Source organism: Neoarius graeffei, chromosome 1 (genome assembly GCF_027579695.1).
Source record: "Neoarius graeffei isolate fNeoGra1 chromosome 1, fNeoGra1.pri, whole genome shotgun sequence".
Classification (NCBI taxonomy): domain Eukaryota; kingdom Metazoa; phylum Chordata; class Actinopteri; order Siluriformes; family Ariidae; genus Neoarius; species Neoarius graeffei.
Genome location: NC_083569.1, coordinates 73,570,809 through 73,584,391, shown reverse-complemented (window position 1 = coordinate 73,584,391; position 13,583 = coordinate 73,570,809). Strand labels below are relative to the sequence as shown.

The following is a 13,583-nucleotide window of genomic DNA, read 5'->3' as shown; positions in this document are numbered from 1 at the left end:
TTTCTTTCTGTTGCTTCCAAAGCTTCTAAATGCAGATTGGGATCATACCTTGTTTTCCGGGTTGACCTCCACTACCTTGATCTCCTCTCTCACCTTTTGCCCCATTAGCACCTGGCCTTCCACCTAGTCCTGGTGGACCCGGCTGTCCTTTCGGGCCTAACCACACACACGTTTACTTATAGTAATTGGATATGACAGCGTCTATTTACAAGGCAATTTTTTCTTCATCTTTTTTCATCAGCTGCAAATCAGGATGCAAAGAATTACCTGGCACTCCAGGCAGTCCGGGGAAACCTGGATTCCCAGGCTCTCCTGAAATTACGCAGGGCAGTGATTGTCCTGTGGAGATTCATATGATCATCAGTTACATGTTCAAGTCATTGACGTCGGGCACCACCTGTTTCTAAACCAACTTTTTTTAATCAGCACTGTAACTGACTGAATTTGTGTGACCTTTAGAAAAGGTAAAAGGAAGGGAAATCATTTGGAAATTCACATCAAGAACAAAGTTCTGACAGTATATGAAAATGTTAAGTCCAGTTAAAGTGAAATAGTTTTAAAATTGCTACAGTTTTAAAATGTCATTTAAAAAATATTATGATAAATATTTTAAATATTGTGATAAATATCCCTGAGAAAAAAGGATGAACAGAAAAATCTTTAGACCAACTTAAATTAAATCCTTAAAACATTAAAAAAATAACTTACTATATATACACATAATTACAGGAAGTTTTCGGAAAAAGATGAAATTATTTCTGATTAAACAATTTTACTCATTCGTAACATGTGATAGTTCTTGCTGAGATCATTCTTTGCTAATATCACTACATAAATGTACTGTATGAACTGATATTTATTCAACAATTTCTGAATATATCAGCTCTTATTACTAACTCTATATGGCCATGCAAAAAAAAAAAGAATTAAAAAATAAAACGTTATCTATTTTAATGAAAGGACGTCGGATATTAAGAAACCTACAATCTTATTATATACCCCTGCAGTGTACAGGATAGCAGGGTTGATCACGGACACAAGGCTTTGTTCGCTGATTGGGCAATAAGAGCTAATGTCATTGTGTGCACTTGTTGTATGCACCGGCGTAAGCTGAAGGCACAAAGCAGAGAGGGCAGAGCAAACATACTGAGTCAAGCGCAGCAGGCAGCGAAAATCTAGTGTCATCTATGCTCTGATATACCCTGTCGTTTCCTTTTCTTTACCCCACCAGCTGTAATTCCTGTCCACTGGCTGTGGCTCGAGCTTACTCCAGAATATCCAACATGTGCCCCTGCTATTCCACTGGACACCACACCATTAAAGGGCAACAGCTGACTGGAGCAGACGTCTTAAATATGTTTTAAAGTGAGTTATGCCAGTGAAGGCCACACTTGACATGTCTAGTCCAGTCAACCTGAGCAACTTTCTATTGGCTACAGCTCTGGGCTCCTCACCTCCCTTTGTGAAAGAGGCTTCATTAAGCCCCGCCTGCCCACAGCTGTCACCTAGTCAGACAACATGCAAGGGTAAGAGAAATGGCAAGAGATGCGGTCAGTTAATCAGTCCATCAATCACTTCACTCAGGGAGCATCATCAAATCATTTGAAGGCATAAGCATGAAGAAGATATCATTAGCAAGGATTTAAAAAAAAAAGCTAATCCAAGTAAACCAGGCATGTTCTGTTAAAGCATAGCAAAGTCACATTTCTGCAGAGTTTCAATTCAGAGAGAGATTGAGAGCGTGAGGGGAATTTTAGATGAAATTTAGAGGTTACTTTTCTTGATGCTAGCTCTCCTAATCTCTCAATTTCTCAGAGAATGGATCAACCATCAAGTCGGAAAATATGTTAGCACAAGCAGAGTGAGAAAAGAAATCTGCACATACGCACATTTACGACACAGACATACACAGAAACACATACATTTACATGTATGTAATGAATTTCAAAGCAGTTACTTATTATTATTTTAGCTAGTCCCCCCATCCAGTCATTTATTTTTCTTTTTTTTCAATAGTAATTTTTTGAAGACATTTGTGCATAAGTGATTTCGATTTACAGTGGGGCAAAAAAGTATTTAGTCAGTCACCAATTGTGCAAGTTCTCCCACTTAAAAAGATGAGAGGCCTGTAATTTTCATCATAGGTATACCTCAACTATGAGAGACAGAATGGGGGGAAAGAATCCAGGAAATCACATTGTAGGATTTTTAAAGTATTTATTTGCAAATTATGGTGGAAAATAAGTATTTGGTCAATAACAAAAGTTCATCTCAATACTTTGTTATATACCCTTTGTTGGCAATGACAGAGGTCAAACGTTTTCTGTAAGTCTTCACAAGGTTTTCACACACTGTTGCTGGTATTTTGGCCCATTCCTCCATGCAGATCTCCTCTAGAGCAGTGATGTTTTGGGGCTGTCGCTGGGCAACACGGACTTTCAATTCCCTCCAAAGATTTTCTATGGGGTTGAGATCTGGAGACTGCCTAGGCCACTCCAGGACCTTGAAATGCTTCTTACGAAGCCACTCCTTCGTTGCCCAGGCGGTGTGTTTGGGATCATTGTCATGCTGAAAGACCCAGCCACGTTTCATCTTCAATGCCCTTGCTGATGGAAGGAGGTTTTCACTCAAAATCTCACGATACATGGCCCCATTCATTCTTTCCTTTACACGGATCAGTCGTCCTGGTCCCTTTGCAGAAAAACAGCCCCAAAGCATGATGTTTCCACCCCCATGCTTCACAGTAGGTATGGTGTTCTTTGGACGCAACTCAGCATTCTTTCTCCTCCAAACATGACAAGTTGAGTTTTTACCAAAAAGTTCTATTTTGGTTTCATCTGACCATATGACATTCTCCCAATCCTCTTCTGGATCATCCAAATGCTCTCTAGCAAACTTCAGACGGGCCTGGACATGTACTGGCTTAAGCAGGGGGACACGTCTGGCACTGCAGGATTTGAGTCCCTGGCGGTGTAGTGTGTTACTGATGGTAGCCTTTGTTACTTTGGTCCCAGCTCTCTGCAGGTCATTCACTAGGTCCCCCTGTGTGATTCTGGGATTTTTACTCACCGTTCTTGTGATCATTTTGACCCCACGGGGTGAGATCTTGCGTGGAGCCCCAGATCGAGGGAGATTATCAGTGGTCTTGTATGTCTTCCATTTTCTAATAATTGCTCCCACAGTTGATTTCTTCACACCAAGCTGCTTACCTATTGCAGATTCAGTCTTCCCAGCCTGGTGCAGGTCTACAATTTTGTTTCTGGTGTCCTTTGACAGCTCTTTGGTCTTGGCCATAGTGGAGTTTGGAGTGTGACTGTTTGAGGTTGTGGACAGATGTCTTTTATACTGATAACGAGTTCAAACAGGTGCCACTAATACAGGTAACGAGTGGAGGACAGAGGAGCCTCTTAAAGAAGAAGTTACAGGTCTGTGAGAGCCAGAAATCTTGCTTGTTTGTAGGTGACCAAATACTTATTTTACTGAGGAATTTACCAATTAATTCATTAAAAATCCTACAATGTGATTTCCTGGATTCTTTCCCCCCATTCTGTCTCTCATAGTTGAAGTGTACCTATGATGAAAATTACAGGCCTCTCTCATCTTTTTAAGTGGGAGAACTTGCACAATTGGTGACTGACTAAATACTTTTTTGTCCCACTGTATCTGTAAAGCCGCACAGAAATTGCTAACAGTGAAATGGGTTTTTTATTTAAATAGAAAATGACATCAACCAAGAGGAACTAGTAAAAACAGTGAGAAAAAAATTTAAAAAAAGAGAAGGAGGTTATTATAACAGCAAAGGGGGGGCTAAATCTTTAATGGAATGTTCAAAATGCACATATGGGTGTCATGGTCAGGTTTCCAAAATTTAGGCCTTATACTATAATGTTTCTAATGTTTCTGAAATGTAACAAACTTAAAAACCATAAAAGAAAGTATAAACAGAAAGTAAATCTGGTAAAATAATTTAAGATGGCTATTGGTGTCAAATGGAGCTTAAATTCTTTTTTCAAAATTTGGGAAAAACATCACTGCTTTGAAATAGTTAGCTTGCCGACTCAGTCAGATTAGATAGAAGACAGAAAGCTTGACATAAAGTTACACAGGGTGTCTGGTTCAGGAGTTGAAGTTATGTTTTGCATATTGCTATTTGCTTTGATAATTTGTGAATGAAAATGTTTTCTTTTTCAACGTTTTCCAGTGTTTCAATTAAAAAAAAAGATACTGCCATTGTGTTACACCCTGAGTCATATTACAGTAACAATTAAGAGATATTAATAATTATAATACTTTATTATGCTAAACCAGTTTATGACTTTAGTCAATCTTATAATCTACACAAGATCATTATTGTACATGATAGCTTTAATGACGTTCTTTTACTTCATTTTCAACAAATATTTACGTTAAAATAAGTACAACCCCAAATCAGAAAAAAGTCTGGACGGTATGGGAAATGCAAATAAATAAAGAAAGCTGTGATTTCTAAATGTATTTTGACTTGTATTTCACTGCAGACAGAATGAACCCAAGAGATTTCATGTTTTGTCTGGTCAACTTCATTTCATTTGTTAATATACATCCATTCCTGTGTTTCAGGCCTGCTATACTTTCCAAAAAAAGTTGGAACAGGGTGATTTAGGGCGAGTAATGAGGTTGTTTGTTTGTTTTGTTTTATCTGTAACCGCTTATCCCATGCAGGGTTGCGGAGGGCAAGCTGGAGCCTATCCCAGCTGACCATGGGCGAGAGGCAGGGTACACCCTGGACAAGTCGCCAGCTCATCACAGGGCCAACACACACATAGAGACATAAACAACCATTCAGACTCATGGTCAATTTAGAGCCACCAATTAACCTAACCTGCATATCTTTGGACTGTGGGAGGAAACCCACGCAAACACAGGGAGAACATGCAAACTCCACACAGAAAGGCCCTCGTCAGCCACTGGGTTCGAACCCAGAACATTCTTGCTGTGAGGCAACAGTGCTAACCACTACACCACCAGTAATGAGGTAAAACAATTAAATAATGATGTGATTTGAAACAGGTGATGTCAACAGGTGACTGTAATCAGATCTGGTACAAAATCAGTATTCAGGAAAGGTCTAGTCTTTGAGGAGCAAACATGGGCTGAGCATCTCCAGTTTGTCAACAAATGCGTGAGAAAATTATTGAAATGTTTCCAAACAATGTTCCTCAAAGAAAGATAGGAAGAGATTTGGATATTTCACCTTCTATGGTGCATAATATCATTAAACCTGCCCACTGCGTAACTGAGTATCGGTCTAGACCAACCCAGGCTGTGTACTGTCCAGCCTGGTCTTAGCCACTGAAGTTTTTTTCTCTTTGTCAGTTCATTTGTATGGTTGAATTATTTTCCTTGGCTGTTTGCTGAATGTTGGTACTTCAACAGAATATTACACTAAGTGTTATTCTGTCACTTGTAGAGTTGGCACGACAACTTTCCTGTCTAGAAGTTCAGCACTTTCTTGTACCTGACTTTTGCACTTGCTGTACGTCGCACTGGATAAAAGCGTCTGTTAAATTCCATGTAATGTAATGTAATGTAAACGACTCAAGGAATCTGGAGGAATTTCCATGTTTAAAGTCAAACAAAACCCGAAAATAAGTGCTGTTTGCCGGTTATGGTAAGTGCCCTGATGTGCCCTCCGCATGTTTAAATTAAAAATGAAACTTTATAACAACAATTTTTCCATTTTAAAAGTTATGATATTGCTAAAAATAGGCTTACCTGGATGCAACCATTTGCACTGAAACCGGATATCCACCTGTGATGTAACCGGCACTCAAGAACACTGTTTACCTTCATTACGCAGAGCCATCAAATAAAGACTTCTAATTAAAAAAAAATCCCCAGGTGCCACTGCTCTCTCTCTCTCTCTCTCTGTGTCAACAAATGCGTGTGTGTGCAGTTTCACTGCTTCAGATGGGTTGAATGTAGAGAAAGAACTTCACTGTGCTGTAATGTATATGTGACAAATAAAGGCTTCTAATTCTAAAACTCATCACAAATTTTCTCGACCCATGTGATTTTTACTGGCAACAAAATATGCGAATCAAAAGACTTCACTTTTATGAAGTTTAAATCTCACTCGGCTAGATAACACATACGCAGTACTGACACAGACATGAACAAAATACTAGTAAACAATCACGTTGCCCTAGCAATGCTATTCTTGCTGTCTAAAAAGATCACTTTTCTCAGTGAATAAAAAACAGCACGTCACATAAAATGATCAATGATTGGGCTTATTGTTTACACTCAAATGCTTGACACTCAGCATCTTTAGGGTCGGTTACAACAATTTAGAAGTGACGTGTTCATGAGAATCACTAGCCTTGGTAAGTCATGTAGCGTGTAGGTGACATCACAATTAGTACTCAGAGTGCGATATTTGAACCTCGGAGAGAGTAAGATGTCAGCGCCCAGGGACACTGTTTTTCTTTTAAAATAAAATCTGTACACAGTATACAGGTACAAATATGAACAAGTGAACACTCAAATATGTGTTGTATGTATACTATTAGTCAGGATAAAGGAGTTTATTTTTGGGTTTTGTTAATCTTTAAAGGGCAAAGATGCAAGCCTAAGCTGAACACCCGTGATCTCCGATCCCTTAGACAGCACTGCATCAAGAACCGTCATTCATCTATAGCTGATATAACCACATGGGCTCGGGATTACTTTGGCAAACTTTTGTAAGCACTACAATACAGAGTTACATCCACAAATGCCAGTTAAAACTTTATTGTGCAAAAAGGAAGCTTAATGTTAATTGTCTCCAGAAACGCTGTCGCCTTCTCTTGGCTCAGAGGCATCTGGGATGGACCATCACATAGTGGAAATGTGGATTGTGGTCAGACAAATCAGTATTCCAGGCCTTTTTTGTAAGAAATGGATGCCGTGTGCACTGGACCAAAGACAAAAAGGACCATCCAGACTGTTACCAGCAACAAGCCTAAGGTGGGGTTTACATTAGACCGTATCAGTGGATCATCAGATTAACGTTTTTAAAACGATTAGCGTGCACACAGCAATGCCAATACACGATTCGCATGCACACAGCAACGCCAATACACGGATACGCTCGGCTCCGCAGGCATCCTGCGCTCCAAATCACTCCGCCCTGAACAGCGAGTGCCCTCTGGAGGGTGCGCACTCCAGCCCTACGCAGCTCACAGAGTGCGCGAGTGAAGCGCACGAGCAGTGATTCGGGACTGAGTCGCTGTGTGTGTGATCCCAGTGCATATTGGGCATGCGCGTCACTTACCACTTGCAAGTGGAAGGATGGCAAGCCTAAAGACAATCATAACTACACAATGGGCAGTATTTGCATCAGTATTTGCAGTATTTTCATACTTTTATACTCTTTAATGAAAGGTGATACAAGGCGGAAGTCCGCGCCGTTTTTCAGCAGTCGCGTCACATGACCAACGCCAGCGAATCAGGAAGGTGGATGTCGCAGTGACGTTGTCCAATGACGACGCCAGCTAGAGCTCAGCACAGCGTATCCGCGTATTCTCAATGTTTACACAGCACCGGACCAGACACGATCTGGATTGAATACGTGGACCCTGGCGGATTCCCGTTTCCCGGCGTTTCCAGACGTTTTAATGTAAACGGACAGTGCATCCGCAAAGAAAATGAGACAGATACGGTCTAATGTAAACTTGGCCTAAAAGCCAGGGTCTGTCATTGTATAGGTTTGTGTCAGTGGCCTTGGTAAAGGTAATTTACACTTCTGTGATGGAGGGTTAATGCAGAAAAGTACAGTGAGAGTTTGAAGCAGCACATGCTGCCTTCAAGACGACATCTTTTCCAGGGAGATTTCAACAAGACAATGTAAAACCACATTCTGCACACATTACAAAGGCAGGGCTGCGGAAGAAGAGGTTGCCTGTCCCCTCTGGCCCTAATAGAGAATGTGTGGAGAATTTTGAAGCAAAAAATATGACAATGGTGATCTCGTACACCTTAAGACTTGTTTGCAGGAAGAATGGGACAAAATAACACCTGAACCACTTGGTGTCTTCAGTCCCTAAACATCTTTTAAGTGTTATGAGAAGGAATGGCAACATAATAAAGTGGTAAATGCTTTACTGTCCCAACTTTTTTTTGAAATGTGTTGCAATAATCAAAATTGAAATGTGTTTATGTTGAAAAATCACTAAAATTCATGAGGTAAAACGTCAAATAATGTACTGTTGTGTTGTTTTGGGTAAAATACAGGTCAAAAATGATTTACAAATCATTGTTTTCAGTTTTAATTTCAAATTCAATATCCCGTTGGAACTTTTTCTGATTTGGGGTTTTATAATCCTATCCTAAAATAGAAACCTACTCTCTAATAAATGTAAAACATTACCTACATGAATCTTACTCAGTTTATGTTAAAATATCAAAATGTGATGTAAGCATACAACCCGCAAATCAGAAAAAGTTGGGACGGGATGCTGGAATTGTTAAAATACTCATCTCATTATCTCTAGCCGCTTTATCCTTCTACAGGGTCGCAGGCAAGCTGGAGCCTATCCCAACTGACTATGGGCGAAAGGCGGGGTACACCCTGGACAAGTCGCCAGGTCATCACAGGGCTGACACATAGACACAGACAACCATTCACACTCACATTCACACCTACGGTCAATTTAGAGTCACCAGTTAACCTAGCCTGCATGTCTTTGGACTGTGGGGGAAACCGGAGCACCCGGAGGAAACCCACGCGGACACGGGGAGAACATGCAAACTCCGCACAGAAAGGCCCTCGCCGGCCACGGGGCTCGAACCCGGACCTTCTTGCTGTGAGGCGACAGCGCTAACCACTACACCACCGTGCTGCCCTTGTTAAAATGCAATTTAGAAATCGATAGTTTCTTTTTTTAATTTGCATTTTCCATACTGTCCCAATTTTTTATGATTTGGGGTTGTATGTCAAGAGATTGTTGCTATATAGCCAGATGAGTGTTTCTGTACTCTTCAGCACCTCCCAGTGAATTGAATAAAGTAAAATGTGCATGAGAGTTTCATTATTTAGCATATGGACAAACAGAATCTGTTTATGAACGAAACACAGAGACTTTTGTTATGTACACATGGACATGCATGTACACATGTATACATATGTATATGAATTTATCACATGTATACATATAGTACACTTTCTATCTGTATCCACATTCACAAAGATACAAAGACATGCATTTTCTTTTCACTTTGTGGGCAAATCCATCCATCTGGTTTATCTAGAACTTACCTGGTGGTCCTGGTGATCCAGGGCTCCCTGGAAGCCCAATGATACCAGGGTCGCCTGGAAACCCTCTAACACCAGCAGTGCCTGGGTAGCCACTGCCAGGCTCACCCGTTGCACCAGGGCGACCTTTCTGACCAGGAGGTCCAGGATAGCCTTTGTCTCCAATCACCCCAAAACCAGCATCTCCCTACAGGGAGAGAGTGACAAAAAGTAGACACCACTTTTGTGTCTGTGGCAAGAACATGTAATTTTGTTATAAGATTATTTTATAGTTGTTTGGATACTTGACTGATTACGACACTATGCACTTACCGGTGGTCCTGGCAATCCAAGAAAGCCAGTGGCTCCATCTCTTCCTGGTTGGCCGATGTCACCTGGAGGACCAGCAGGCCCTGGCTGGCCAATGTCACCCTTCTGTCCTCGTCTACCAGCATAATAAGAGTCTCCTTTCTCACCTTTAGCCCCAGTAAACCCATACTCTCCAGGACGACCCTTAAAATAAGCACAATCTTAGGTGCAATATCAGGCATAAAGGGTAGCAATTCTGAATTGTGGCTCATATTTGCAGCAGCCTTTTTATAACTTGACTTTGATCCATACCAATGATATTCTACAAAGATTACGCCTGAAACCTTAGCAGCAGTTACTGGTTCTTGTCACTTACTCTTGGCCCCTGTGGTCCACGGAGTCCTGCAGATCCTGGGTCACCAACTTCTCCTTTCTGCCCATTGAGCCCCGTGAAACCAGGGAGCCCTTCAAATCCCTGAGGGCCCTGTCTGCCAGAGATTTCACCAAAGCATTCACAACTTCCATCTTCCCCTACAAAAAAGTGAAAACCTATAATTTAATCTATGTAAATATGTAGATATATCCACCACATTTGACTCAATCCTGGCTCTTTTCCAAGCATATCTATGGATGTGTTAAGTACGAGATTTCTTACCTTTGTCTCCTTTACGACCTCTCTCTCCCAGTGGACCTCTTCTGCCTTTTACACCTGGGGGTCCAGGCAGTTCCCTAGGAAACAGAGCTGACAAGGGGCAATGCAACATCAGTTGATATGGCAAAATTACAAATTATCCCATGTGTTAAACTTGAAATCATAATCATTATGTCTTTTGATCTTGTCATTAAGTTCAGAAGTCAAATATCTGTATAGAAATTAAGTAAGAATGTCAAATGTTCATTTTCTTCAGTTATCTGTTGGAAAGTTTAATTAGCAACACCATAGTTGTAAGGTAAATACATATAGCAAGATTTATGCAGACCTATCCAATGAAAGTAGCTCTTTCCATTGATTCAAAGACAGAAATCTGTATGTCTTAAATCATATCAAACCATGATTTAACAAAGGAGTCCTCTCTATTTCTGTTTTCAGGCATGAGGTAGACAACCAATGAAGCATGTTTTCTGAGTAAGGAGATACACTGGTTATGAGATCTCTATATTTTATAGTTGATCATCTACATATATATTTTTCGTTGTAATGAGTAAGAATGTTCTATTTGGGTGCAAATGTTTTGCATTATTGTTATGCAACATACTCACTAGATACACACTGCCTTGTGTTATTTGACCTTTAGTCACCACCAAGCATAGGCTGATCAATTCAGCTTTACCAACAAGGAAAAAAGCAGTGTGTGCAATATTATTTACGGAAGCGTATTGCTGCCACACCAGAAAAAAAAATCAGTATCATGTAATGATGTGAAAAGTTTATTGTTATAATGATATATTTTTTACGTTATAACAATGTATATTCATGTTATTATGTGAAACGTTTCACATGATAACCTGTGTAATATGGGTAATATGGAGAATAAACTGGGTAAATGGGAAATAAATTGGGTAATATGGAGACTAAACTGGGTAATATGGGTCATAAACTGGGCAATATGGCAATTAAACTGGGTAATATGGAGAATAAACTGGGTAATATGGAGAATAAACTGAGTAATATGGGGAATAAACTGGTAACATGGGGAATAAACTGGGGAATATGGGGAATAAACTGGTAATATGGAGAATAAACTGGTAATATGGAGAATAAACTGGTAATATGTGGAATAAACTGGTAATATGTGGAATAAACTGGGTAATATGGGGAATAAACTGGTAATATGGAGAATAAACTGGGTAATATGGAGAATAAACTGGGTAATATGGAGAATAAACTGGGTAATCTGGAGAATAAACTGGGTAATATGGGGAATAAACTGGGTAATATGGGGAATAAACTACGTAATATGAGGAATAAACTGGTAATATGGAGAATAAACTGGGTAATATGGAGAATAAACTGGGAAATATGGAGAATAAGCTGGTAATATGGGGAATAAACTGGGTAATATGGAGAATAAACTGGGTAATATGGTGAATAAACTGGGTAATATGAGGAATAAACTGGTAATATAGAGAATAAACTGGGAAATATGGAGAATAAACTGGGTAATATGGGGAATAAACTGGGTAATATGGAGAATAAACTGGGTAATATGGGGAATAAACTGGGTAATATGGAGAATAAACTGGTAATATGGAGAATAAACTGGTAATATGTGGAATAAACTGGTAATATGTGGAATAAACTGGGTAATATGGGGAAGAAACTGGTAATATGTGGAATAAACTGGGTAATATGGAGAATAAACTGGGTAATATGGAGAATAAAATGGGTAATATGGAGAATAAACTGTGTAATATGGAGAATAAAATGGGTAATATGGAGAATAAACTAGGTAATATGAGGAATAAACTGGTAATATGGAGAATAAACTGGGCAAAATGGAGAATAAACTGGGAAATATGGAGAATAAGCTGGTAATATGGGGAATAAGCTGGTTATATGGCGAATAAACTGGGTAATATGGAGAATAAACTGGGAAATATGGAGAATAAGCTGGTAATATGGGGAATAAGCTGGTTATATGGCGAATAAACTGGGTAATATGAGGAATAAACTGGTAATATGGAGAATAAACTGGGTAATATGGGGAATAAACTGGGTAATATGGGGAATAAACTGGGTAATATGGTGAATAAACTGGTAATATGTGGAATAAACTGGTAATATGTGGAATAAACTGGTAATATGTGGAATAAACTGGGTAATAGGGGGAATAAACTGGTAATATGGAGAATAAACTGGGTAATATGGAGAATAAAATGGTAATATGGAGAATAAACTGGGTAATATGAGGAATAAACTGGTAATATGGAGAATAAACTGGGTAATATGGAGAATAAACTGGGAAATATGGAGAATAAGCTGGTAATATGGGGAATAAACTGGGTAATATGGAGAATAAACTGGGTAATATGGTGAATAAACTGGGTAATATGAGGAATAAACTGGTAATATAGAGAATAAACTGGGAAATATGGAGAATAAACTGGGTAATATGGGGAATAAACTGGGTAATATGGAGAATAAACTGGGTAATATGGGGAATAAACTGGGTAATATGGAGAATAAACTGGTAATATGGAGAATAAACTGGTAATATGTGGAATAAACTGGTAATATGTGGAATAAACTGGGTAATATGGGGAAGAAACTGGTAATATGTGGAATAAACTGGGTAATATGGAGAATAAACTGGGTAATATGGAGAATAAAATGGGTAATATGGAGAATAAACTGTGTAATATGGAGAATAAAATGGGTAATATGGAGAATAAACTAGGTAATATGAGGAATAAACTGGTAATATGGAGAATAAACTGGGCAAAATGGAGAATAAACTGGGAAATATGGAGAATAAGCTGGTAATATGGGGAATAAGCTGGTTATATGGCGAATAAACTGGGTAATATGGAGAATAAACTGGGAAATATGGAGAATAAGCTGGTAATATGGGGAATAAGCTGGTTATATGGCGAATAAACTGGGTAATATGAGGAATAAACTGGTAATATGGAGAATAAACTGGGTAATATGGGGAATAAACTGGGTAATATGGGGAATAAACTGGGTAATATGGTGAATAAACTGGTAATATGTGGAATAAACTGGTAATATGTGGAATAAACTGGTAATATGTGGAATAAACTGGGTAATAGGGGGAATAAACTGGTAATATGGAGAATAAACTGGGTAATATGGAGAATAAAATGGTAATATGGAGAATAAACTGGGTAATATGAGGAATAAACTGGTAATATGGAGAATAAACTGGGTAATATGGAGAATAAACTGGGAAATATGGAGAATAAGCTGGTAATATGGGGAATAAGCTGGTTATATGGCGAATAAACTGGGTAATATGGAGAATAAACTGGGTAATATGGTGAATAAACTGGGTAATAT

At 39.1% G+C, this 13,583-nt stretch overlaps 1 protein-coding gene across 2 annotated transcripts in view; it reads right to left on the bottom strand.

Moving 5' to 3' along the window:
* Nucleotides 1–13,583, bottom strand: part of col4a6 (collagen, type IV, alpha 6) — a 221,439-nt gene that overhangs the window by 27,172 nt on the left and 180,684 nt on the right. For both annotated transcript variants that reach the window (XM_060923953.1, XM_060924036.1), the window contains exons 21-26: nucleotides 10,218–10,304; nucleotides 9,939–10,093; nucleotides 9,587–9,766; nucleotides 9,278–9,461; nucleotides 268–339; nucleotides 49–156 (exon numbers count right to left, since the gene is read on the bottom strand). In XM_060923953.1, coding sequence (XP_060779936.1) covers nucleotides 49–156; nucleotides 268–339; nucleotides 9,278–9,461; nucleotides 9,587–9,766; nucleotides 9,939–10,093; nucleotides 10,218–10,304 — 786 coding nt within the window. The remainder of the gene's footprint in view (nucleotides 1–48; nucleotides 157–267; nucleotides 340–9,277; nucleotides 9,462–9,586; nucleotides 9,767–9,938; nucleotides 10,094–10,217; nucleotides 10,305–13,583) is intronic.